Here is a 24,737-nt window from a genome sequence, read left to right as displayed (position 1 = left end):
ACACACACACACACACACACACACACACACACACACACAATACATATATATAACACTTATAAGGACTTCTCTTATAGCCAGCTTATACAGGGAGATTCACTCGAAAGAGGCCCTGAATATTCTGTTGTAACTCCCGTTAGGATGAAACAATATGAACCAAAAAAATATGTCACATACCTTGACGTATGTGTAATCAATTGCGTCACATGCCATGCTGGATAATCTCTGATTTCTGGCAGACACATGAAGGGGTACGGGGGTACGCACCGGAAGTTGCAAACGGAGGTGAAATATTGCGACGGCTGTCCTGCGCCTAACTCATCGCTCCGACGCAGGGGCATCCTGGCTTGTTAGAAGCTCCATATACTGAGGAGCACCTTTCACGTTGTTTTGTTCAGATTGCTTCGTCCCAGCGAGAGTTACTGCAGAATATTCGGGGCCTCTTTCGAGTGAATCTCCCTGTATAGTCTCATATGGTCATAAATGTGACGTATATGCCAGTTTATTTGAAACTGGACATTTTCAAATATGAGACAAATATTTCAGCCATTCATGAACATATTGATATATATATATATATATATATGATACAAGGATTTTTGTTGAGTTTATGCTTTTGGTGTATTTCTTTTTGCTGTTTTTGCTTTTAAAAAATCTTTTGGTGTTTATAGCAGACCTGTATATATATGTGATTCATGTATTAAATATATGTATCAGATATCCATTGTAAGTATGATATACATATATTGTGCATGTGTCCAATGTTTGATACTTACATACATGTACATATATTTTGAAATATGTGCTTGACCCTTTATGACCCGTATATCAGTTGTCCGTATGGCTGTTCACACTCGCAGACTTTTAGTCCATGCTGGCTCAGTACACCTGGAAGGGTGATGGAAATGCAACTGCAAAGCTGCAGTGCAAAAAAGCCGTTACATTCAGAGGATGTATATTTCCAAAGATTTTGCACAAGTTCTGCAAAAATCAGTGGTTGAGATGTAAACAAAGTCATTCAGAGTTGTTTGGTGTGAAATGGTTGATTGTAGAGACCCAGATTTCTTTACAGTGGTGGTGAATGGAACCAGGGGTCACCATGACTACAACACAAATATAGCCATATTTTATTTACAATCCAAAACCACCAGTGAACCTACACGTGTCTTCTGAGTTCTATATGTTAGGTTGATGATGGTAGAATAGTGAAAAAGCAGGAAAAATAAGTGTTCTTTGGGGACTGTTTTGCCTCTCCGCCATGAATAGATTTAAAAAATGTAAAAAATTTCTTCATGGATTCATGGATTATGTTGTCTCACAGCTATCGTGTCTCAGGCATCAGGCCGTGTATTCACAGTCATTTCCTGTAGAAACTTTCTGTGAGGGAGTTTTAAGAGGCATTTAACTCTTCAGACGTCTGGTTCCTATCACCACCACTGTGAACAGTTCTGACTAAAATGCTCCACTCCGAATCACTTTGTTTACATCTTAACCAGTTACTTATGCATCGTGCAATAACTGTCATTATAATTATTAATTACAGCTTTCATTTCTTCTGCGTTTCAATATATCAAGTGTACAGCGGCAGTTAAAAGACATACTAAGATATCTACCTCTCTGACCAGATCTGTCTGTCTGTATGTCTGTCTGTCTATCTATCTATCTGTCTATCTACAGATCTGTTTTCTGTCTGTCTAGTTGTCTGTCTGTCTGTCTGTCTGTCTGTCTGTCTATCTATCTGTCTATCTGTCTATCTATCTATCTGTCTATCTACCTATCTACAGATCTGTTTTCTGTCTGTCTAGTTGTCTGTCTGTCTGTCTATCTATCTATCTATCTATCTGTCTGTCTATCTATCTATCTATCTATCTATCTATCTGTCCATCTTTCTGTCTATCTGTCTGTCTATCTGTCTACAGAGCTGTTTTTTGTCTGTCTAGTTGTCTGTCTATCTATCTATCTATCTGTCTATCTATCTATCTGTCTATCTGTCTATCTATCTATCTATCTATCTATATATCTGTCTGTTTTTCTGTCTGTTCACATATTTAAGATTCAAAAATATGACTAATGATCATGTTGCATGTTGTGGTAAAACAGTTTCAAATAGTTTCTGTCTGTCTGTCTGTCTGTCTATCTACTCTGTATGTTATGTCTGTATTAGATCTGTGTAATAGATAAAATACTGTATATACTGTAAAATACAGTGCTTGTAGTGCTGGACAGTATGACAATACTGTTCGTTATCTTGATGAATGACCTCACAGTATCTCACAACACTCTTCTGAGCATAATTCATCACTTAAGGAACACTGACCGTCTGCATGTTTCATTACAGAAAGCAAACTTAGTCTTATTTAAACTGGATTTAGTGTAGTGCAGTGTGTGAAATGTTGAATAAAAATATTTGTGTTCATTTTTTGTAGTATTTTTTTTTAAACGTGGCTCGGCTGGCTCTCTCTGGTTCTGTTCCAGCTTATTAAACTTCAGAAGAATTACATTTTATAATGCATATCGTGTATCATGATAATGTCTTGAAGTATTGTGAAATGTTGCCATATTGCCCACCCCTAGCTGCACATAATGGCTGCTGTCGGGCCCAAAAGCCTCTCCTCTGTGCTCAAGGCCCGTGGACAGAGATGGATCCTCCTAGCGCGTTCTAATACAGTCACCTTAAGAGCTAACTGCAATATAACTTCCTCTAACAAAATAAGAAAAATGTCAAAGTGTGAAAAACAAAGTAAAATAAAAGACTTCAGCCGCTGAGTTCTTGTGGAAGGAAGGAAAAGGCCTTCTGCTTTATTGAGCTTGGATGGCAAGATGGTACCCGGACAACCACAATGCAAAGAACATGTCAAAAACACCCACTTTTATATCCTGTTTGGGGCGATGAAGAAATCGCCCCTCCTTTCCTATGGACATCTATACCGTCTTCATTCCCATTATCTCCAAACCTTACATGGGAACCGTCACATCTGCACTTGGGAACCCTTATTTCCAATCATACATGAAATATGTTTTTTAAAAATATCTTATCTTAGTTATACCAGAACGTTGCAGTACCCAAGGACATCAGCTTTTGACTGGTTGCATTGTAAGTTCACCTGTTCCAGGGCTGGTTCTTATCTCAAGGGCAGTTCTTCTTGCTCACACAGCAGATCCTAACAAGCTTCAGGAGGCCCCTTTTACAAACAGGCTTTGAAGCTAAGGCCTGTTTTACAGTGTGAAGATTAATATTCTTTCTTAACACTACTTGTTAACATTATCAGAAAATAAAGATTATTTATTCAAAACATCCATCACTGCATTACTGTGATCATATTAATTAATGTGCATTGGATTAGGTAGAAACTAATATTTTGGGTTGTAGACTTTTCCTATATCTGTGGCAAATATAGGGACCACGTTTAGCAAAGGAGTTACTGTGCTGTACTTGCCTTGTGTTCTGAAGTGGACCGATTGTTCTTCAGAGCTGATGTGTACCACTGACAGGTGAAACATGAATAAGCAGTTTGGTGTTCTGGGTTGGGGTTAAAAGCATTCAGCTGTATAAAGACAGTGAATCTGTCCTCTTAAATTGTAGAGATGTCCATCTGAAGTCCATCTGAAGTCCAGTCTTAATTACAGTCATTAGTAAGGCTGTCTGCTTCGTTTTCCACCACTTGGGCTTTTACACTTGCAGTGGCCAAGAAGCGATTTGTCTCTCACTTCCCTTCTCATCTCCAGGTGACGGATTCCAGGTCGCGACGGGGAGGGCGTAAAGGCAGCACATCTTCCTCCTCTTCTTCCTCCAGCTCTGTGGCCCCGGACCCTCTGAGCTCCATGCTGGAGGGAACTGACCCCTTGTCTCTCTTTGCCGCAGCTTCAGCCACCGAGACTCCCACCCTCTCTCACAGCAGCTCTTCAGTGGTGAGTCCGTTAAAGGATGACCTTCTGCATCGTGTAAAGTCACTGGGAATGGTATGGTGTGAAATTGTAGAGATACTTACCAACTTACGTTTTGATAGGAACTGGGTGTCTACAACACAAATCTAGCCATTTTATTTTCTATCCGGAACCACCACTAAACCCAAACCTCTCTTCTGAGGTTTATTATAGAACGTTGGTGCTACAGTAGTCATAAATATGAAAGGAAACCTCATAATACCATCCATGCACATCACTACCATTTGAAGAAAAGAGTGTTTGGTCTAAAACATGTCAGAATTATTGTAAGACATATTGTAAGAAAATTTAAGTCCTTCATTTTGTCAAGCGTGTATTTGGTTTTAGTGTCGCTCCAAAAGTGTTTCACTGCTGTCTTACAGCAACGTTGACTGTTTCTTTTCAGTACTGCCGTCTGTTTTCGCACATGCGCAGACTGAGAAATCTAAAAGAAATCAGAGTAAGAGTTCACATGCACTGAGAAATCTGATTACTGAGCTAAAATCCAGCTCTCTTTATCGTATTTCTTAATCGGATTGCTAGACCTTGCTCCGATCTAAGAAATCAGAGTGTGTTGTTTACATGACCATTTGAATAATCAGATAACTGCAGAAATCAGATTATGATCGGCTTATTGAGTGCATGTAAACGCACTCAATGTCTCAGACATCAGGCAGTGAATTGTATACATACCAATTTCATGTAATAGCTTTCTGTGACGCATTGAACACTTCAGATATCTGGTTCTTATCACTACTACTGTGAACAATTCAAACTGTATAATGAAGAATTTCACATGAATGCCTGTGTTTTTATATATATATATATATATATATATATATATGTGTATATATATATATATATATATATATATGCTGCTGTTAGTGTTTTTAGCTATGTGATATACTTTAGTCTCTGAGTTATGGTGTTTCTTTTCTCTCTGCTTTTTCCAGGAGCTGGGCAGGAAACGGAGGGAAACCGAGGAGGAGGTGGGCGCTGATTTTGAGCCGTGGTCAGCCAAGCGTGGGGAGATCCTGGCCAGGTTCACCACCACAGAGAAGCTCTCCATAGTAAGATACTCTCAATATTATCTGTCGCCTGTTGTTATTTCTACTAAAGTGCCCGAATTGTGATAGGACATTTGTTAGAGGACATAACTGTAACACGTTTGCTGTGTCAGTAAACAAAATTTCAAACCAAGCCTGCAGCAGACTAATTAAACCCTGTGCCTGTCTACCTGCCTGTGTAGTTTATATCATGGCGTTCATTTAGCCTACGAAACAGCTTTGGGTGAAGAGGGAAAAATATCGCCCATAATCTGGCTGTAAAGAATTCACATACATCCATTAAAATCAATGATCAGTCCAGCCCATCTTAAAATATTTTTTTAAGAGAAGTGATGAACTCAGGAAATCGCAACTCTTTCTTGTTCTTGTTCTCACAGAACCTCTTCATGGGCTCTGATAAAAGTAAGTCAGATTTTCATGGTAATCATTTTAACCTGCAAAAATACCTTCTTAAAAACCAACTTTCACCTTTTATCCATTTCATTTAAGGTAAAGCCTCCAGCCCGAGCTCAGCGGTTTCGGAGAAGGTGCGCACTCGTCTGGAGGAGCTGGATGACTTGGAGGAAGTGAGTCTGTAACAAAATGGACTCTAGGCTTTGTGTCTTGTGTTTTAAGTTCATGCCTTGTATGCTCTGAATGCATTTTTCAGCTGTGCCTGCATGTCTGTTTGTGTGTGTATCAGGGCTCACAGAGGGAGCTGCTGAACCTCTCTCAGCAGGACTATGTGAACCGAATTGAGGAGCTTAACCAGTCGTTGAAAGAGGCCTGGGCTTCAGACCAGAAAGTTAAAGCTCTCAAAATTGTCATTCAGGTCAGTAAATATGTGTACACCAGTACAAGAAGTGAACAATATGCTCAAAGTACTTGCTGATTGGTCACAGAATGGTGTATTAAAGGACCACTATTTATTGTCAGTGTTGTATGTGAACACAAAGGTCCAATCCCATTTCCTATTTTTACCCCTACCCCTTGTTTTTGAGTGTCACTTTGCCCCTTAGAACTGAGTTACAAGGTGTTGTGGTTGAAATCTTCCTCTATGAAATGGGACCCTCAAATAAAAGGAACATTACTTCATTAAGAGGCTACTAGCGCTGCTCTGTAGGCGACCCTTCCAGTCTGCAGTGATAGCAGAGGAGGGTAAAGTTCAGCTCCTCACTGCTGGGCTTCAGTTACATTTAGGGCATCATATGCTTTCAAAGAGGGGGGATACGATAATTATTTATTATCGGCCACCCCTAATTCTTCGGTGATATGAGGCTGAAGTCAGCTATGAGCAGCCAGTGAGCACAGCGGTCATTTACATATGAGTTCTAAAGACACTGGGATAAAGAAAGGTTGGAAAACATATCAAAATGAGTTATGGCTGTTTTTGGTAACGTCATAAGTGAACGTAATACATTTTTGGATATTTGGATTTTTTTGGGGGGGTTTACGTGAAATTGAACACATCATTACATTTTGCTCAACCTGCTCTCTCACTCCTTCTGGACAAGCTCTAAGCAAATGAGCTGAACAATGACCAATCAGATTGTTAAAGTGTGCACCGACTGTGTTACACACAGAGTGAGAAGCTGAGATTCAGCACTCCAACGCACACCCAGTGAGAGATCAGCTAACAGTTACAAGCAGCAAAAAAAAAAGTTTTTTAAAAGTGTAAGTTTTAAAGCAAATCTTTTAGTGACACACCCCCAAAGCAGCCAGCAGTTAAACACCGCCTAGCTTTGAAAAAAAAAAAAATATATATATATATAACTCCAAACTGCGCTCTGAAACGAGCACGCATAGGTCTTCATTATGCTAAAATTATTGTAAAGATGAAAGCCTGCATTACCTTTACGGCATTTGATAGACACTTTTATCCAGAGCGACTTACAATTTCATCATTTTTTTTTTTTACACAGGTAGGCGAAGGTAGTGTTAGGAGTCTTGCCCAAAGACCCTTATTGGTATAGTGTAGAGTGCTTACCCAGGTGGGGAATGAACCCCAGTCTACAATGTAGAAGGCTGAGGTGTCAGCTACTACACTATACCAACCACAGCTGCATTATTTTGAGCTCAGTTAGTTGTTGGATCATGTAAACACCTTAATCGTTCAGAACATCCACAGAAACTCATCTGGAACTGTGATTGGTCAGGTTGCTCCCAGCACAAAGTAAACAAGCATTCTGACTGGTTAAAGGCTCGTTTGTAAAACTGTATAGGCCAGTATTGCGATAAAATCTAAACAAATGAAAGGGGAAGATGGGAGAAGAAGCCCCCCAAATTAAGAACAATATCCATTTACTGTAAAGCAAAACTACACATACGAGTATTTACAGGATGATGAAGCATAAAACTTTGAACAGTTAGGAAAAATAAATTAGAACAGCGGACGGTTTTGTTGTTACAGTACAAACAGAAAACTCTCACAAGCGTTCCTTTTACCCGACTTTTGGGGCAGGATGTCCCCCCTGCTCGGGGACAGAATCTTGGCAAATCATAATTTCGGAGCTATTCATTCTTCAAAATTGCGTTAGTGTTCTGAAGAACTAACATGAAATATAATAATGGATCAGTTATTCCATTTCTGTAGAATATATAATGTATAATGTATCACAGTAGATCTTACCCTGGGGGGCTTCTTCCCCCATGTTGCCCAATATTATGCAATATGTGTATTCATTGTCTGTAAGTGTACTGTAAGTACTGCACACATGCCAGTGTGGTTTCTCGTTCTCAGTGCTCCAAGCTGCTTTCAGACACCTCCGTGATTCAGTTCTACCCCAGCAAGTTTGTCCTCATTACTGACATCCTGGACACCTTCGGTAAAGCCTCAACTTCCATACTCTGCATGCTAGAGACTCTGCATAGCTGTGATAGAAGCTCTAACCTGCTGTAGTGGTGTTTAATTAAAATTAGTTCAGAGAACTGAGAAGTGAAGCCTGTTTTTGTGTAAAATACTACAAAGCAGTAATATCTCTTGCTCCAACAGGACGTCTGGTGTACGAACGTATCTGGTCGATGTGTTCAGATCCTCGTCCCCTACCAGGTAAGGCCAACATTCATCCAGGAGCAGAAAGAGACTGAAAGTAAAGAAAGATAAAATCTTATTGTTGAATATTAAGACAAACTATAGGTTTTTAAGAGTTCTTAAATGGAATGATCAACCCTCCCCTCCGCACACACACATTATCTAAGCCGCTTGTCCTCCTGGGTCACGGTGGGTGCTGGAGCCTATCCCAGCACTCATTGGGCAGAAGGCAGGAAACACCCTGGACAGTCCATCACAGGGCAGACACACAGACATATACATTCACACACAGATGAAATGAAAGTCACAATATTCACACACACACACATTATCTAAGCCACTTATCCTTCTGGGTCGAGCCCATCACAGTGGTCATTGGCAGGAAGCACCCTGGACAGGTCGCCAGTCCATTGCAGGTCGCAAATGTCCTGTGTTTCGTAGCACACAACCATTGGAAATCCTGGCTCCTGATCTAGTAAATGATAAAAACAACAAATTCCTAACAGCCCACCCTCAAGAACTCCTCCCACAGCAGGGGGTCAGAAGTTCCGTCCACCTTCAAGATACATCATCAGAAGGTGTTTACAAACATGTTTACAACACTTGTAGCGATGGTTTTCATTTTGGCCAGAATGTCTCTCCTTAACATGGTGAGAGCTGTTCAGCTTTTGTGGTTTTCGACAGATTTGACTTTCCTTACAATAAAACACAAAAGTGAGTATAGATTTTTTTTTTAATATATCAGTGCAAAGTACACGAATCCAATCGACATTCAGTTTGCAAAGCCATGTTGTCAGTTCCAGCTCAGGAAGCTCTTCGTCCTGTGAGTTTTCATGGTCTGTGGATATTTTTAATCGCGGAACCAGGCAGCACAGATTTTGCCTGTGGCCTTATTTGTGCCTGTCTGCTTTTCTCCTTTTAGACTCCTTCTCTGTGGAGGATGTGAACGACACGGCCAAAGAGACGTGCCTCAACTGGTTCTTCAAGATCGCGTCCATCAGGGAGCTCATTCCTCGGCTGTATCCACACCGCAAACCTGATTAAACCTTCGTTTTGACCCCATTCTGCATTGTACAAGTCACATTTTGTTAAGTCTATGTACCAAAACCAGTAATTCCTTTTTCATGACCACTTTCTAACCTTCCTCAGAGTAAACTGGCTGTGGTGTTATTGCCCCTTTAAGACTGATGCCTGTGAATGACCTCTGTTCTGATTGGCTGATGGACGTCTTGTCTTGTTGAAAAAGCAGTCCGTGCTGAAATGTGACTGAAATCCTCAGGCATTAGAGGGAAAACTAATCCTCACATATGTGGATCCTTTGGAATGCTGCAGTGATTCTTTTGCTTCCTGACAGCCAGAAACAGCACAACGTTTAATCGTTTTCCTTCTCCAGTAACTCTGCTACAGACTGAGTAGGCACAGCTGAACGTTTGTAGGCTGACCAAGCAAACGTGCAAATGTGTTTATGGCTGTGACATCACAACCATGATGACCTCAAAACGAGCTCTTTGTTTCTACACTGTGTCCAAAAGTTTGTAGATACCTGCTCACCTTATGTTTCTTCTGAAATGAAGGGTATTAGTTTGTCCTGCTTTGCTGCAGTAACAGCCTCTACTCTTCTGGGAAGGCTTTACACTAGATTTTAGAACATTGTTGTGAGGATTTGATTGAGCGTTAGTGAGGTCAGGTACTGATGTTGGATGGATCCCTCCATCTCACCCCAAAGGTACTGGATAGAGCTCCATCACTCCAGAGAACACAGATCCACTGTGGCATTGGGCATTATGACCTTAGGCTCATGTGCAGAAGTTTCAGAGCGTCCCACCTTATTGGTCAATGCTTTTTTATGGGGATTGTACAGCTATTTGTGCGCAGTTGAATAGATCTTCAAAGTGTGCACCTTAAGTAGCTGAATTCACTTATTTTAAGTGGACTGGGAAGTGGACAGTATGCTTTGAAACTAGCAGTGTTTACCTGCTGCATCAAACTTCTTTATTTAAAAAAAAAAAGCAAGACAGTTTATTGATACGGGGCTCCCAGTAGAATGTCAAACTGGCTGTATGTCCTTAACCGGTGATCTAGATACGTGGAGGCTGCCATACTGAAGTGCAATCGGTTCCTGAACAAGACGTAAGTGCTACCTTTTTGGGTTTCAGTGCTGTGAGCTTTATGTCTCACAAGCTTTTTCATATCTCTCTCGTTCTCTCTCTCTCTCTCTCTCTCTCTCTCTCTCTCCATTTCAGGGGGATACAGGAGACTCTGCCGAGGCTTACAGCCATGATCCGGGGAATCGGAGACCCCTTGGTGGCAGTGTATGCCCGAGCCTACCTGTGCAGGGTAAGTCTCCATTATCGCCGGAGTTTCATGGGGAGCGGAAGGTGCACTGCGCCTCCTACTGGTCAGAGCTGAAATTATCTCACTAATGAATAAAACGTCTCATTATAATATTTACGCTGGTAGAATGGTGCTGTTATGGTGAAAATATTTTTTTATGATTTATTTTTAAAATATCAGCTGCCTGAGTTATATTATTGCTTTTACTACTGGACTCCCTTTCTGTTTCTAACAGTAGTCTCCAGCAAATTTAAAACACAGTAGATTTGATTGAGAGATAATAAATACTTACTAATACATCAATTACAGTTGAAGTTGAAGGAGAGTGCAATGAAAAATGCACAAATGCAAATTCCAGCCATGGTCTCTTGCCTCCTTTATCCTTCTGCTCCTCATTTTCTCTCCTTTTTCTCCTCCTCTGTCTTTCTCCTGCACAGGTGGGCATGGAGGTGGCCCCTCACCTTAAGGACAGCCTGAACAAGAACTTCTTTGACCTGCTGGCCTCCTTTCGCCAAATTCATGGAGACACAGTGCAGAACCAGCTGGTGATCCAGAGAGTGGAAATCCCCGTCTACCTCACGCTCTACTCCCCCGCCATCCACTGGATTCTGCAGTGTGTGGCCTACAGAGCACCTGATGTAAATACACTCTTCTTTAGCTTCAACTTCGGAGCTACAGGAGGCTGATGTTGCTAACAGTAATAGAAGCTTATAGACTACAAATTAGCAGACGTACTGTTAAACATGGGCAAAAGTATGTCACATAGCTAACAACCGAAGCAGCAGCCTGCATTTTTACCAAACTATGGCTTTATAAATGTGAAACTTTGTACGTGACATTGATCCGTACTTTGTCTCTCTCATCCTCTTTACCAGGTGCTGCTAACAGAAATGATGGAGAGGTGCAAGAAACTGGGCAACAAGTAAGATTTTCTGTCCTGGGCTGGACTAAACCCTGAACTCCTTACAAAACACTGCATGGATGAGAACAAACTAAATCTGTTAACTCGCTTGCTTTATTGTCATCACCATGAATCATGCAGAACCTGAGGCAGCTAAAAGTTTAGACGCTTGATTTTCGTAAGACATTTTGGTCTAAAAGCTTATGCTTAAAAGTTGTAAGAAAAATATCAGTATTTGAATAGGTATTTATGAATTTATGACCAAAACATAACTGCTAAAAGTACATACAGTGCTGTGCCGAAGGTTTTAGGCACCTGAGGAAATTAGGTTTAAAAAGCTGTATATCTGGGCAGGAAGAATTTATTACTCAAAAAACACGAACAATAGAATAAAAACAAATACACTACAATATACAGTATGAATAAGAGTGCACTACAAAATACAATACGTTGTGGTTTTATGTATGTTAATGTGTTGCCAAATCTCTCTTCGCCCCAGTGTTAATTGTAATTATCGTACAATACCTAGTTTGTCTAATCAGTCTTTTATTAAATTAAATCAAGTGTGCTGCTGACAGAATTCAGCAAATCCATGCAATGGCTGTAAGTGTCCAGGAGAAATCTGGAGCTAAACTTTGTCCTTCACACTAGCTCAAAATATCATATACTTTTTTTGTAAGAACAAAATTTGTATAACTTCTTACTGTATTTATGTTTGCGTTTTATTTTATATAGCGTTTTCTAGCAAAAACACACTTTGAATGGAAAATCGCCATTTAAAATGCTGTTTAGTCCAGGACTAGGCTTAAGTCTTGTGTTGGGAACTGGTCTTAGGTCATCCTAATTACCAAAGCTGCATCCAAAATTACATACTACCGTACTAAAGTGAATGCCAAAAAGAGTACAGACCACTAGTGAAGAAGTGCACTGGTATTGTGTAAAGTATGTAGTTTTGGAAAAAACCTGTCTGTGTCTTGTTTAAAGTTCATTAGTAGAATGTCTGTCCTCATTAATGCATTTCAGCCAATCAGGTGTTGTGAGGGAGGGCGGACCGTGTTAAAAATGGCCCTGTTTGGAGGGAGGCCAGTATATCTGACTATAGGAATTTCATATGAACTATTTTATAGTGTAGATGACTTAATTATTCTAAAACTGTGGAAAACAGTAAAAAAAAATCTAAACAAAGATGTAGTGTCCAAACTTGTCCAGTAGTTGGTAGTGCATGCGGCATCTCGGGATGAACCTGTTAAATTCTGGCATGCAAGTAGATTGATAATTTTTTTTTAAATATATGTATTAACTGAATACATTTTTTGACATAAACTTCAATAGTGCCTTATAGTGTTATTGATAATTTTGTTTTCTACGCTCAGCACTAGAAGAAAATGATCTAATCTTACTATATTTCCCTGCAGTGCTCTCCTGCTGAATTCTGTGATGTGGGCATTCCGGCCTGAGTTTGTGGCAGCAAGAGCTACTGACTTTATTGGCATGATCAAAGATTGCGATGAGGCTGGATTCCCCAAGGTGAGGGAAAAAGACCCCTAACTGCTCCCCATGCAGACTCATTCTCCCGTGCATCACGTAGTATGTATACGTACGGTCGTATGCAAAGTTTGAACTCTCATGGTCACTCCTGGTTTGATTTGAAAGTAAGTTAACACATTCATGACAGAGAACACAGTTAAATGTGACAGTCTTCTGCAGATTTACTGCACAGTTTAACATATTGGGAACAGGATAAAAGAAGAAAAAATGCCATAACTTTTGCACAGGCCACATACACCGATCAGGCACAACATTAGGACCACCTCCTTGTTTCTGCGCTCATTGTCCATTTTATCAGCTCCACTTACTATATAGGTGCACTTTGTAGTTCTACAGTTACAGACTGTAGTCCATCTGTTTCTCTGCATACTTTGTTAGCCCCCTTTTACCCTGTTCTTCAGTGGTCAGGACCCCCATGGACCCTCACAGAGCAGGTACTATTTGGGTGGTGGATCATTCTCATGTTGCGCTGGTCTGAGTGGATCAGACACAGCAGTGCTGCTGGAGTTTTTAAACACCTCAGTGTCACTGCTGGACTGAGAATAGTCCACCAACCAAAAATATCCAGCCAAAAGCGTCCTGTGACCACTGATGAAGGACTAGAGGATGACCAACACAAACTGTGCAGCAGCAGATGAGCTATCGTCTCTGACTTTACATCTACAAGGTGGCTTGACAAGGTAGGAGTGTCTAATAGAGTGGACAGTGAGTGGACAGTGTTTAAAAACTCCAGCAGCGCTGCTGTGTCTGATCCACTCGCACCAGCACAACACACACTAACACACCACCACCACATCAGTGTTACTGCAGTGCTGAGAATAATCCACCACCCAAATAGTACCTGCTCTGTGAGGGTCCACGGGGGTCCTGACCACTGAAGAACAGGGTAAAAGGGGGCTAACAAAGTATGCAGAGAAACAGATGGACTACAGTCTGTAACTGTAGAACTACAAAGTGCACCTATATAGTAAGTGGAGCTGATAAAATGGACAATGAGCGTAGAAACAAGGAGGTCATAATGTTATGCTTGATCGGTGTATAATGTGTTGTATGATTTTTTTTTTTTTTTCCCAATATGTTAAATTCAGCAGTTAAGCAGTAGTTGTGAATATAATGTAGAGGATGTTTTCACTTATTTTCACTTAGAAAAGCAACAAAGACATGTCATTTGACCAGAGGTGCCCAAAATTTTGCAAACGACTGTATGTGCACACCCACACTTGAACTACTGCTGTATTGTCTTACGTGGTGAATGCCATTCGCAGTGTGATTTATGTCTGTATGTTTTGTATCCCATTTGTCCAGCACCTGCTATTTGGCTCTCTTGGGCGGAGCCTGGCCTGTGCTGACCCTCCTGAGAGCGAGAGGCTGCCCATCCTCAATGAAGCGTGGAAGGTCATCACTAAAGTTCGCAGTCCGCAGGTATGCCAACCACAGTCTTATTCATGTGCTGTTAGTGAAAGAGAGAGATGACGCCAGCTCTCGCGTTTCACATTGTGTGTCGAGGGCTGAACAATTAATTGATTTTCTATCGAAAATGCAGTTTGAAAGAGTGCGATTTTCACAATCGCAAGAGCTGCAGTTTAATTATATTTTACATAATTTAACATTGTTTTAGCAAATTATAAAGTGTTAAATTTAACCTAACTGGCAGTCTGGCAGACTCTGTGTTCAGTGTTCAAGCCTCTAATCTGAAAAAATGGATGTGCTGGTCTTCTTGGCCATTGAAAAGGCCTGCAGCTTAAATTACAGAAAATAAAGGCATTTAAATTGCAACCGAATGTATTGGTGAGAAAAATCAGAATCAGAATAAAATCAAACAAAAAATCAGAATTATATATTTTCCCAAAATCATTCAGCCCTACCTGTGCCTGTTTAATCATTTTTGTGGATGATGTGTTTCAGGATTATATCAACTGTGCTGAAATTTGGGTGGAGTTCACCTGTCGCCACTTTACCGTGAGTCACCAGACAACACCTGTGTGGATTAATTAGCCCAGGAAACGCTTTATCCCGAATTTTAAAAATCTTCTGTCATCACAGAAACGAGAAGTCAACACCGTGCTGGCGGACATCATCAAACACATGACCCCTGACCGGGCGTTTGAGGATGCGTACCCACAAGTAAACACCTACTGATATACACTTACGCTGCTGTTACTCTGACTACACTGCTGCTACTCAAAGAGCCCATATCTGACATTTTTCTTGTATTTTATTTTTACTCCTGAGGCTCACTTACGTCATCTGTGTGAGTTTCTGTTCCAATAACATGCATAATTAATTTTTTACCTGACCATTTTCCAACCTCTGTTTCTTCTTTAGAATTAAAAGAGCTGTTTGCTACTGTGCTTTTTAGTAATATGTAAATGAGCTCTGACCTGATTGGCTGCCCTGTATTGTACCTCATCTCAAAACTTCTTTTGAACTTGAATGGCCAGAGCTAAACTGCTATAAACTGAATAGATGGACACATTTAAATGTGTTGGTTTTTTGAGATCACCAAAACACTTCAAAACGAGATATTTTGCAGTTTTATTTTTCATAAATGACCTTAATGGACTGGAGAGTGAGTGACAACAGTTCACATACTACATCTAATATGTTTGTGTCAAAAAAACTGACAATTTGGTTTTCTATGATATGGGCTCTTAAAATTGTGCCACTGCTACTCAAGTTACTCTACTACTATTCAGACTACTCTACTGCCACGTAAACTACAGCCCTGCCACTAAAGCAATACTACTGGGGTTTAGGAACTGTACTACTGCCACTGAGGCTGTACTACTACCTCTGGAACTATATTACTGCCACTGAGACTGTACTGCTGCCTCTAAAACTTTACTACTGCCACTGAGGCTGTACTACTGCCTCTGGAACTATACTACTGCCACTGAAATTGTACTACTGCCTCTGGAACTAAACTACTGCCACTGAGACTACACTGCTCCCTCTCAACTTATACTACTGCCACTAAGACTGTAGTGCTGCCTCTGGAACTGTATTACTGCCAGTCAAATTATACTACTGCCACTCAAACTATACACTCAGACTGTGCTACTGCCACTCAAACTAGACTACTGCCTCTCAAACTATTTTACTGCCACTGAGACTGTACTACTGCCTCTCAAACTATACTACTGCCACTGAGACTGTACTGCTGCCTCTAGAACTTTACTACTGCCACTGAAATTGTACTACTGCCACTGAGACTACACTGCTCCCTCTCAAACTATACTACTGCTACTAAGACTGTAGTGCTGCCTCTGGAATTGTATTACTGCCAGTCAAATTATACTACTGCCAAACTGTACTACTGCCACTGAGAGAATGTACTACTGTCTCTCAAACTGTACTACTGCCACTGAGACTGTACTACTGTCTCTCAAACTGTACTACTGCCACTGAGAGAATGTACTACTGTCTCTCAAACTGTACTACTGCCACTGAGACTGTACTACTGCCACTCAAACTATTTTACTGCCACTGAGACTGTACTACTGCCACTGAGACTACACTGCTGCCTCTCAAACTATACTACTGCCACTGAGACTGTACTACTGCCACTCAAACTATGCTGTTCAACTCAACTTTGTGTTGCCACTCAGACTTTACCACTTCTGTCAAACACTGTCAGACACTTCACTTTTATGGTGATGATGGTATTTTTCTTATTCTCTCTATTCCATGTCTTTCAGTTACAGTCAGTGATGAAGAAGATCCTCATGTATTTCCACAACTTCTCTGTGCTCTTCTCTATGGTGAGAGTTAAATGACACTGATCTGCTAAATTAATGTCAACACTGATGTGACTGAGTATTGAACCAATGACTTGATTGGGACGTCCAGTGAAAATTAATATTTGTTGAGCCGCTCTGTAGGTAATATATCTGTTGATTATTTCCACAGGACTTTCTGAGCTATAATATTTGTGGGCAGTACAATAAACAACATTATCTCAACTAGAAAATGAAGTTGATCTTGTTATTGTATTGTAATGTTCTAGGAGAAGTTCTTGCCCTTCCTGGACATGTTCCAAAAAGACAGCGTGAGAGTGGAGGTTTGCAAGTCCATCATGGAGGTCTTCATCAAGTACGTCCACGAAAGACTCAGCTGGAGTACTGAGATGTTGACTGACTGTTGTTTTTGTTTTGTATTGATCTTTTTATTACATCAAATTGATTTGCTTCAATGACTTGCCATGTATCTTGTCCTAATGGAAAGTGTTCTATTTTGCTTAGGCACCAACAGGAGCCAACCCGCGATCCCGTCATCCTCAACGCCCTGCTGCACGTCTGCAAGACCATGCATGACTCTGTCAAGTAAGAACTGTGGGACTTGGTGCTGGGCCAAATTATGGCCAAACATCTTATTAAAAAACATTTTTACATGCTAATCAATATCAACAATTATTGATCACTATTAAGCATTTCCGGGCAGCACAGTGGCGCAGTGGGTAGCGCTGTTGCCTCACAGCAAGAATGGCCTGGGTTCGATTCCCGGCCGGGTGACCAGGGTCGTTTCTGTGTGGAGTTTGCATGTCCTCCCCGTGTCTGCGTGGGTTTCCTCTGGGTACTTCAGTTTCCTCCCACAGTCCAAAGACATGCAGTCAGGTTAATTGGACATGATAAATTGCTGTCTGTCTGCCCTGTGATGGACTGGCGACCTGTCCAGGGTGTATCCTGCCTTCCGCCCAATGACAGCTGGGATAGGCTCCAGCACCCCACCGCGACCCAGAAGGATAAGCGGTTTAGATGATGTATGTATGTATGTATGTATTAAGCATTTCCTAATGCCCAGTTTGAATAGTATTTTGGATCTATGCTAGGAAAACTGCCTCAATTCCACAGACCAGCAACATTTTTGCGACAGCTTCATCTTGCTCCGAGACGTTTTCCTCAAACTCCTTGCTGTTTCCGTTTTCCATAATTTTAAACACTAAAAATAGCTAATGCTAGCTAACTCTGTTGATCGTCTCACTAGTTTGTGCTGCTGTGAGTGAATGGCTAGATTTCTTCACTCTCTCTGTGTAGAGAGTAAAAGCACAACACCGCCACCTAGTGTACCAATATAGCAACTGTTAAACATTTAAGCATTTGCTGAAGATACTGGGTTGAGGAGCAGGACAGGAAAATGAATTTACAGGCAGAACCTCCCATTATCATTATTAAGATGTCATTATCATTTCACACTTTGGATTTATGTACTGCTGGATGCAAAAGTTTGAACACCCCTGTTCAGATCTTTTCTTGATGTTCTAAGTGAAAATAAGTGAACACATCCTTTACAGAGAACACACATCTACACAGTTTCATGCACAATTGCAGTTTATTTGCTGAATTTACCATATTGGAAAAAAATAAAACAAAAAATGTGGTCAGTGCAAAAGATATGGAAAATTTTATATTTTTGTTTTTATTTTTTTCAATATGTTAAACTCAGCAAATAGATCAAGATCTTGCATGGAAATTGGCAGAAAAATGCCATGTTTTAGTGCGTCCCTGTAGAGGACGTGTTAACTTGTATTCACATAGGTAATCGACAGACTATATGCGCATGTTTGCGGTTCTGCTTGGCAGTGCACTTTAATGTCTAACCTTACATGTTTGTGTGTGTGTACCTTCAGTGCTCTCACAGTGGAGGATGAGAAAAGATCTCTAGCTCTTCTAATCAACGGCTTCATCCGCATGGTGAGGACTGCTGAGCCTTTCGCTCAGACGTCTGAGAAATGAATGTTATGGGCCTGAAGCAGAAGAAGGAAAGTGCTCGTTGGGTGAAAAGCTGTGATTGTGAGAATGTGTTGAGTATGTTCTTATATCTAACACCGGACTTTAAAGCAGGGCTGGGCGATTAATCAAATTTTATTTTTAATCAAACTTTCCTTCCAACTATTATGAAAACAAAGGTAATTGAGGTAAAATGATTTTTGTGCCGCATTCCGTTTCGCAGTGATGCTCTCGTTTGGTCTTGTTGGTGATCCAGCACACCTCTTTCCTTTACAGGGATAATATGTAATATTATATAATATAAATAATATAATAATATATTCATATTCCAAAAATATACATAATATTATATTTAAAGTTCAGAAAGTTAAATGAAATTCACTGTTAAAACTCTTAACATTGACCAAAATAATTGTGATTGTAATTTTTGCCATAATCAAGCAGCCTGGTAGAAGATTCAGGTCCATCAAAACCAGCAGAGCCAGCCATGCTAACAGCTATTTCCCCAGAGCTGTAGCTTATCAACCACAATGGACACATCAGACTTCATCCTTAAAATGAACCAAAAAAAAACTCCATTATTGTATAACTGTGGATCTCCTCTGTACTGTAATGCGTACAGTTTGCACAACTGTACAAATGTACATTTTTGTAAATGTTGATATCATTCTGTAATATTCTGTAAATGGATTGTTCCACCAAAATGGTTAAAAGTTGGAGTTGAAAACACATTTGGGACTTTTAACTGACGTGGACTTTAGACTAAAATCCGTTTGCTTTGAGGGACCCTACACCTTAATTACATTTATTTTATTAAAATAAATAATTGAAATAAATGATTGCGGGCAGCAGAGTGGCGCTGTCGCCTCACAGCAAGAATGGCCTGGGTTTGATTCCCAGTTGGGTGACCAGGGTCATTTCTGTGTGGGGTTTGCCTGTTCTCCCCGTGTCTGTGTGGGTTTCCTCCGGGTACTCCGGTTTCCTCCCACAATCCAAAAACATGCAGTCAGGCTGATTGGACATGCTAAATTGCCCCTAGGTGTGAGTGTGTGACTGTGTATGTCTGTCTGTCTGCCCTGTGATGGACTGGCGACCTGTCCAGGGTGTATCCTGCCTTCCGCCCAATGACAGCTGGGATAGGCTCCAGCACCCCACCGCGACCCAGAAGGATAAGCGGTTTAGATGATGTATGTAAATAATTGAACATTCCATTTTGTCTCTGCCAAAACAGTCACACCACTACCAAAACTTGTTTCAGTACGTTTCAGTAGGGGCTGTTCTGGTAGTGATGGTTTTAGCTCATTTTGAGCAGAACTATGGACTAAAACTGTGCTTCAGTAGTGACATCAAAACATGGGACTGCAATTTTTTTTTTTATTTAAAAATTAATCTCATCAAAAATCAAAATCTCTCAATTTTCCTTTAAAAAAATACAACTGAATTTTACTGAGTTGTGTTTTTGATTGACTGACTTATGTCTCTCCGCTCAGGTGTCGTTTGGTCGTGACTTTGAGCAGCAGCTGAGTTTCTGTGTGGAGGCCAGAGCCACGTTCTGCAACTTGGAGCCAGTTATCATTCAGCTTATTCATGTAAGTGACCCAACCCTGAGCCTACAAACGTCTTATCTCTGTGTGTCCATGCTAAGTATAGGGCAGGTTTGCAGCATGTTCCTTCATATGTGGTGTGTGTGTGTGTGTGTGTGTGTGTGTGTGTGTGTGTGTGTGTGTGTGTGTGTGTGGGAGAAAGACAGATAAAGAGGTGGATTATGGACACTTAAACTGTTTTCCCTACATCAGGGTGACCTAAAAAGGGGAACTCCACTGTTTTTTTTTTAATTTGCTGTATAATTAATTGGTTGAGATGTAATCAGTGTCATTCAGAGTGGATTGATGTGAAATAGTTCATTGTAGAGAAACCTGCACACTCCAATTTTCTTAAAATCTTCATAAAGCTATCATCAACAGTGTCTCAGACATCAGGCAGTGAATTCATAACCATTTCATATAAAAACTTTCTGTGAGGGAGCTTTTAGAGGTGGACGTCTGGTTCCTATCACCACCACTGTGAAAAGTCTGATTCTGTAAGTTTCTCTAGAACAGAGCATTTCACACCAAACTGCTCTGAATGACTTTGTTTACATCTTAATTCAATAATTATGCTGAATTTTTCAAAAATCTGTAATGAAGCACTCGGTCATACCTGCCTGTTAGTCGTGTAACACAGTGTCTTATCTGTGGCCTATAAGAATAAACTGATGTCTGTAGTTCAACTAAATTTATCAAGTTTATTAAAGTTAATTCTTACTGAAATATGCAAATTCATTCTCTCATTCAGCAGCATGTCTGACTTCTAGCCCCAGTTAGCACAAGTGACTGTGTTGTCAAAAATTCTGCCAAAAGTGTGAATTCCAAGCTTTTGATCGATACCACATTTGTAAAAGTAGAAGAGGAGAAATTTTATTATGAATTTTATTATTGAATCTGATAAAGTTCGTGTGTTTACAGTAAGTCAAAAAGCATTTTAACATTGAAACAAAAGTGCAGAGTCAAATTTGATGATAGAGAATGAGAATTCTTTATGTAAATATGTATCTAATAAGGTAATCTTGTAACTATATTTACTAAAATGACAGTAATAACTGCAGACTTTTACAGGTCAAAGATAAAGGCTTTGGAAAAAAAAGTCACACTGCCTTTCTCTGACCTCAAACAATCCAATAGGTGCATGTTCTCACCCTTTGTTTGGTTTATGACTTGTTTGTTTGGGAGGATGATCAAAAATAAAAGGTCTTAGATTTGAGAAGGTGACATTTCTGACTAAAATGTTTCAGTTTTTGAGCTTTTGTTCTGTTTTCTGCAGACGGTGAACCAGTTAGCCATGGAAACGAGGCGAGTGATGGGAGGGAGTCACTCGCGCAAAACGGCAGCGTTCGTCAGGGTCAGTCACTCTTCTACACTTCTTCCATAGAAGAAACACTTTTAGTTCCTTTAAGAACCTTTAAATGGATGCCTCTTTGAATAACTAGTTTTGAAAATGAAATGTGGGAGAGTGTTTTTAAAGTTTGAGGGGCATCTACATAATGTAAACGGTCTAAACCAGGGGTTGGAACCCAAATGTTAAAAAGAGCCATCAAAAATCAAACCACCTCGGGAGCCATTTTATGTCCATTTTACCATCTTGGCTGTAAATATGTCTCAGTATGTGCTGATGTGCTAGTATAGACTGAAAATATAATATAGAAATGAAAACACAGACTTACTTTGCTCTGCTTTAAGTTTTAGCTCAGCTATAGCCGCTTTTCTCGCATCTCCAGCAGGAAACTTTTCCACAAAAGTAGAACTGGTTCTTGTAAAATGTCTCTCAGCATTTGACTTTTTACATGGCTGAAGTCGCGTCTCATTCGCCAGGTTCTTGTTAGAATTTTCCCGTTCCACCTTAAAGGGTGCCTGAGGTGCCAGAATGTAACTGCTGCATTATTTAAGGTGGAACGGAAAGATTTGACAAGAAGCTGATGAACGAGAAGCGACTTCAGCCTTGCGACTTTTTAGTGTTTGTCAGTTTCTCGTTTCAGATTAAACGTATCAGGAAACCAGCTGGAGTGATTATAAACACAAATAAGTCCATTCGTCTCCAAATTATTGATGTTCATCTTAAATCTTTCTCTTTGTCTTTTCGCTACTAGCTAAGTGAGATTGTTGTCTGCGTTGCTATGGTGACCAGCAGTCTGCGCTGATCTTCAGGGTTAAAGGGTGAATTAGCAGTTCTACATTAACTCCAGAGTTTAAGACCATTTATTGTTAAAACCGTGTTGAACGATCAGCAGAGCTTTATTTTACTGCAAGGGGGGATTATAATTCTGCTGTGCAGCGCAATGAAAGAGCAGCCGACCCGTGTATATATACCAATACCAAGGTCCAACCGAGAACCATGCAGGAACCTTTATTTTTAGGAGTGCTGATCTGACGCCTCTTGTATGGAGGAGGAAATTTCACTCATTGCTAATTCTGTAGTTGGTGAGGCTTTTTTTTTGTCTCTGCAGGCGTGTGCAGCCTACAGCTTCATCACCATCCCATCCCTTACCAGCATCTTCAGCCGCCTCCATCTGTACCTGCTGTCAGGACAGGTGGCGTTGGCCAATCAGTGCCTTTCTCAGGGTAAGTGCAGTAGGATTTTGGAGCAGTCATGAACAAAATGCCCTACTTTAATAACTGTTTCATGATCTATGACTTACATAACCTGCTTGCATTTTGACTGAAAAGACTAGTCTGGCCAAGAATCTAGTCTGTGCCATTCTCCTCTTACCCCAGAGGTATCGGCCGAGACCTGTTTGGTGTCTGAAGTTTACTTCTGTGGTTTTGCACTGGAGCTACAAGGCTATTGAGATTCATGCTTTAAGATGCTGCCACTACTGGTTTTAGCTATGTGACATACTTTCTATGATGCTAATTGGTGGGCTGTAGGCTTCATTTCTTGTTAGCTACATTATCCTTGTGGTTCCAGTGCAAAACACATCTCGGCTGACTGACTACATTTGGGAGAGAGAGGGGAAACTGTAAATGAAATATTTTCATGTCTTCTCTCTCTCTCTCTCTCTCTCTCTCTCTCAGCTGATGCCTTTCTGAAGGCAGCGGTCAGTGTTCTGCCGGAGGTGCCACGCACCATCAGCGTGGAGGGTAAACAGCGCTCTTCTGAAGCCTTCCTGCTTGACTTCATCAACAACTTCCTGTCTACTCTGCTGGTGGTGCCGGTAGGTCCTTCAAAAACCCTGATGTAGCCTTCAGTAGAGTCTCAAGCACTTTCACCTTTTCTATTTCCCAGAAACACCAAGCTGACGAGGAACAACTGGCGCTGAGAGGCTCATATGTACCGAGTAATTCCACCAATTTCTGTATAATTAAATGGTTAAGATGCGAACAAAGTAATTCAGCGTGGTTTGGTGTGAAATGCTCTGTTCTTACTAACTGTGTTCTGAATACTGCCTTTACGAAACATAACTTGGACTGAATGCAGATACCTCATTTCTGTATTCTGACTATGTATTCCTGATACTTGTATTCCATTACATCCCAACCCTGGATATACATCCTTAAAAATGGCTGATTTGTGTTTTTTTTTTTTTTTAGGACCACCCTGAGCAGGGTGTGTTGTACCTGGTGAGAGGGCTGTTGAACATGGTGCAGGACTACACCTGGGAGGACAACAGTGACGCTAAAGTGCGAGTGTACATTAGTGCACTTCCACTGCTGGCTGCCATGAGTCAGGAGAGCTACCTCTACACCATTCCTAAAGGTACAAACAGAGTCTAAAGGAGAGATACCTCTACACCATTCCTATGGGACCAAGCTCAAACAGCACTTTTCCACTGCATGGTATGGCTTAACTCGACTCAGCTCCACTCGATTCCCTTTTGGTACCAGCTACTTCGTTTTCCACTGCAGATATAGGCCCAATCCAATTTTAGTTTTACCCCTACCCCTTGTTTTTGAGTGTCACCTTGCCCCTTGGAACTGAGTTATGAGTTAAAATCCCTTCCCTGCAAAATGGGACCCTCAAATAAAAAGAACATTACTACTTCATTAACAGCTACTGGCGCTGCTCTGTAGGCGACCCTGCCAGTCTGCAGTGACAGCAGAGGAGGGTAAAGTTCAGCTCCTCACTGCTGGGCTTTAGTTACATTTAGAGAATCATATGCCTTCAAAGAGGGGGGGCAATTATTTATTATCGCCCACCCCTAATTCTTCAGTGAATGAAGCTGAAGTCAGATATTCACCAGCCTCTTGTTTGAATTTTCCTGCTCCACCTTAAATGGAGCAGCAGTTACATTCTGGCGCTTCAGGCGTCAGAACTGCTGGACCATTTAAGGTGGAACGGAAATTTAGCTAGCTAGCTACTGGGACTATTAGCGATTTTTAGACTTGTTATGAAGAAATAGGCCATAAAACATTGAAACGACATCATAATTTTTAATGGAGAAAATTCTCACATTTGTGGGTTTCTTTGGTCGCTTGTTTTTTCTGTTTTCAAACACTGGGTGTTGCCTCTGAAAAACCTCCATTTGGAGGGTCATGTAGCCCTAACACTTCGCCCTACCCCTCTATCTCAACAAAAATTGGGACACCCTAACCCTAGACATGAACGTGTAAAACAGAGGGGGAAGGGCTCAGTGGTAGGGTGAAATGGGATTGGGGCATAGTTCTCCCTCAGTGTAGCTGGTCGTCATAGTGATG

General features: G+C 40.8%; 1 protein-coding gene across 1 annotated transcript in view; it reads left to right on the top strand.

Moving 5' to 3' along the window:
• The window catches only part of vps35l (VPS35 endosomal protein sorting factor like), a 29,233-nt gene that overhangs the window by 571 nt on the left and 3,925 nt on the right, over positions 1-24,737 (top strand). The window contains exons 3-27 of the mRNA XM_036573186.1: positions 3,727-3,909; positions 4,878-4,994; positions 5,369-5,393; positions 5,481-5,557; positions 5,674-5,802; positions 7,711-7,795; positions 7,963-8,019; positions 8,924-9,020; positions 10,084-10,131; positions 10,245-10,338; positions 10,773-10,973; positions 11,211-11,257; positions 12,652-12,763; positions 14,090-14,206; positions 14,690-14,743; positions 14,828-14,908; positions 16,483-16,545; positions 16,791-16,876; positions 17,026-17,106; positions 18,411-18,474; positions 20,001-20,099; positions 21,370-21,447; positions 22,550-22,664; positions 23,118-23,257; positions 23,634-23,799. Coding sequence (XP_036429079.1) covers positions 3,727-3,909; positions 4,878-4,994; positions 5,369-5,393; positions 5,481-5,557; positions 5,674-5,802; positions 7,711-7,795; positions 7,963-8,019; positions 8,924-9,020; positions 10,084-10,131; positions 10,245-10,338; positions 10,773-10,973; positions 11,211-11,257; positions 12,652-12,763; positions 14,090-14,206; positions 14,690-14,743; positions 14,828-14,908; positions 16,483-16,545; positions 16,791-16,876; positions 17,026-17,106; positions 18,411-18,474; positions 20,001-20,099; positions 21,370-21,447; positions 22,550-22,664; positions 23,118-23,257; positions 23,634-23,799 — 2,416 coding nt within the window. The remainder of the gene's footprint in view (positions 1-3,726; positions 3,910-4,877; positions 4,995-5,368; positions 5,394-5,480; positions 5,558-5,673; positions 5,803-7,710; positions 7,796-7,962; positions 8,020-8,923; positions 9,021-10,083; positions 10,132-10,244; positions 10,339-10,772; positions 10,974-11,210; positions 11,258-12,651; positions 12,764-14,089; positions 14,207-14,689; positions 14,744-14,827; positions 14,909-16,482; positions 16,546-16,790; positions 16,877-17,025; positions 17,107-18,410; positions 18,475-20,000; positions 20,100-21,369; positions 21,448-22,549; positions 22,665-23,117; positions 23,258-23,633; positions 23,800-24,737) is intronic.

This window comes from Colossoma macropomum, unplaced genomic scaffold, assembly GCF_904425465.1.
Source record: "Colossoma macropomum unplaced genomic scaffold, Colossoma_macropomum, whole genome shotgun sequence".
NCBI lineage: Eukaryota > Metazoa > Chordata > Actinopteri > Characiformes > Serrasalmidae > Colossoma > Colossoma macropomum.
Note: the sequence above shows the minus strand (reverse complement) of the source record. Positions and strands in the feature narration are given on the sequence as shown.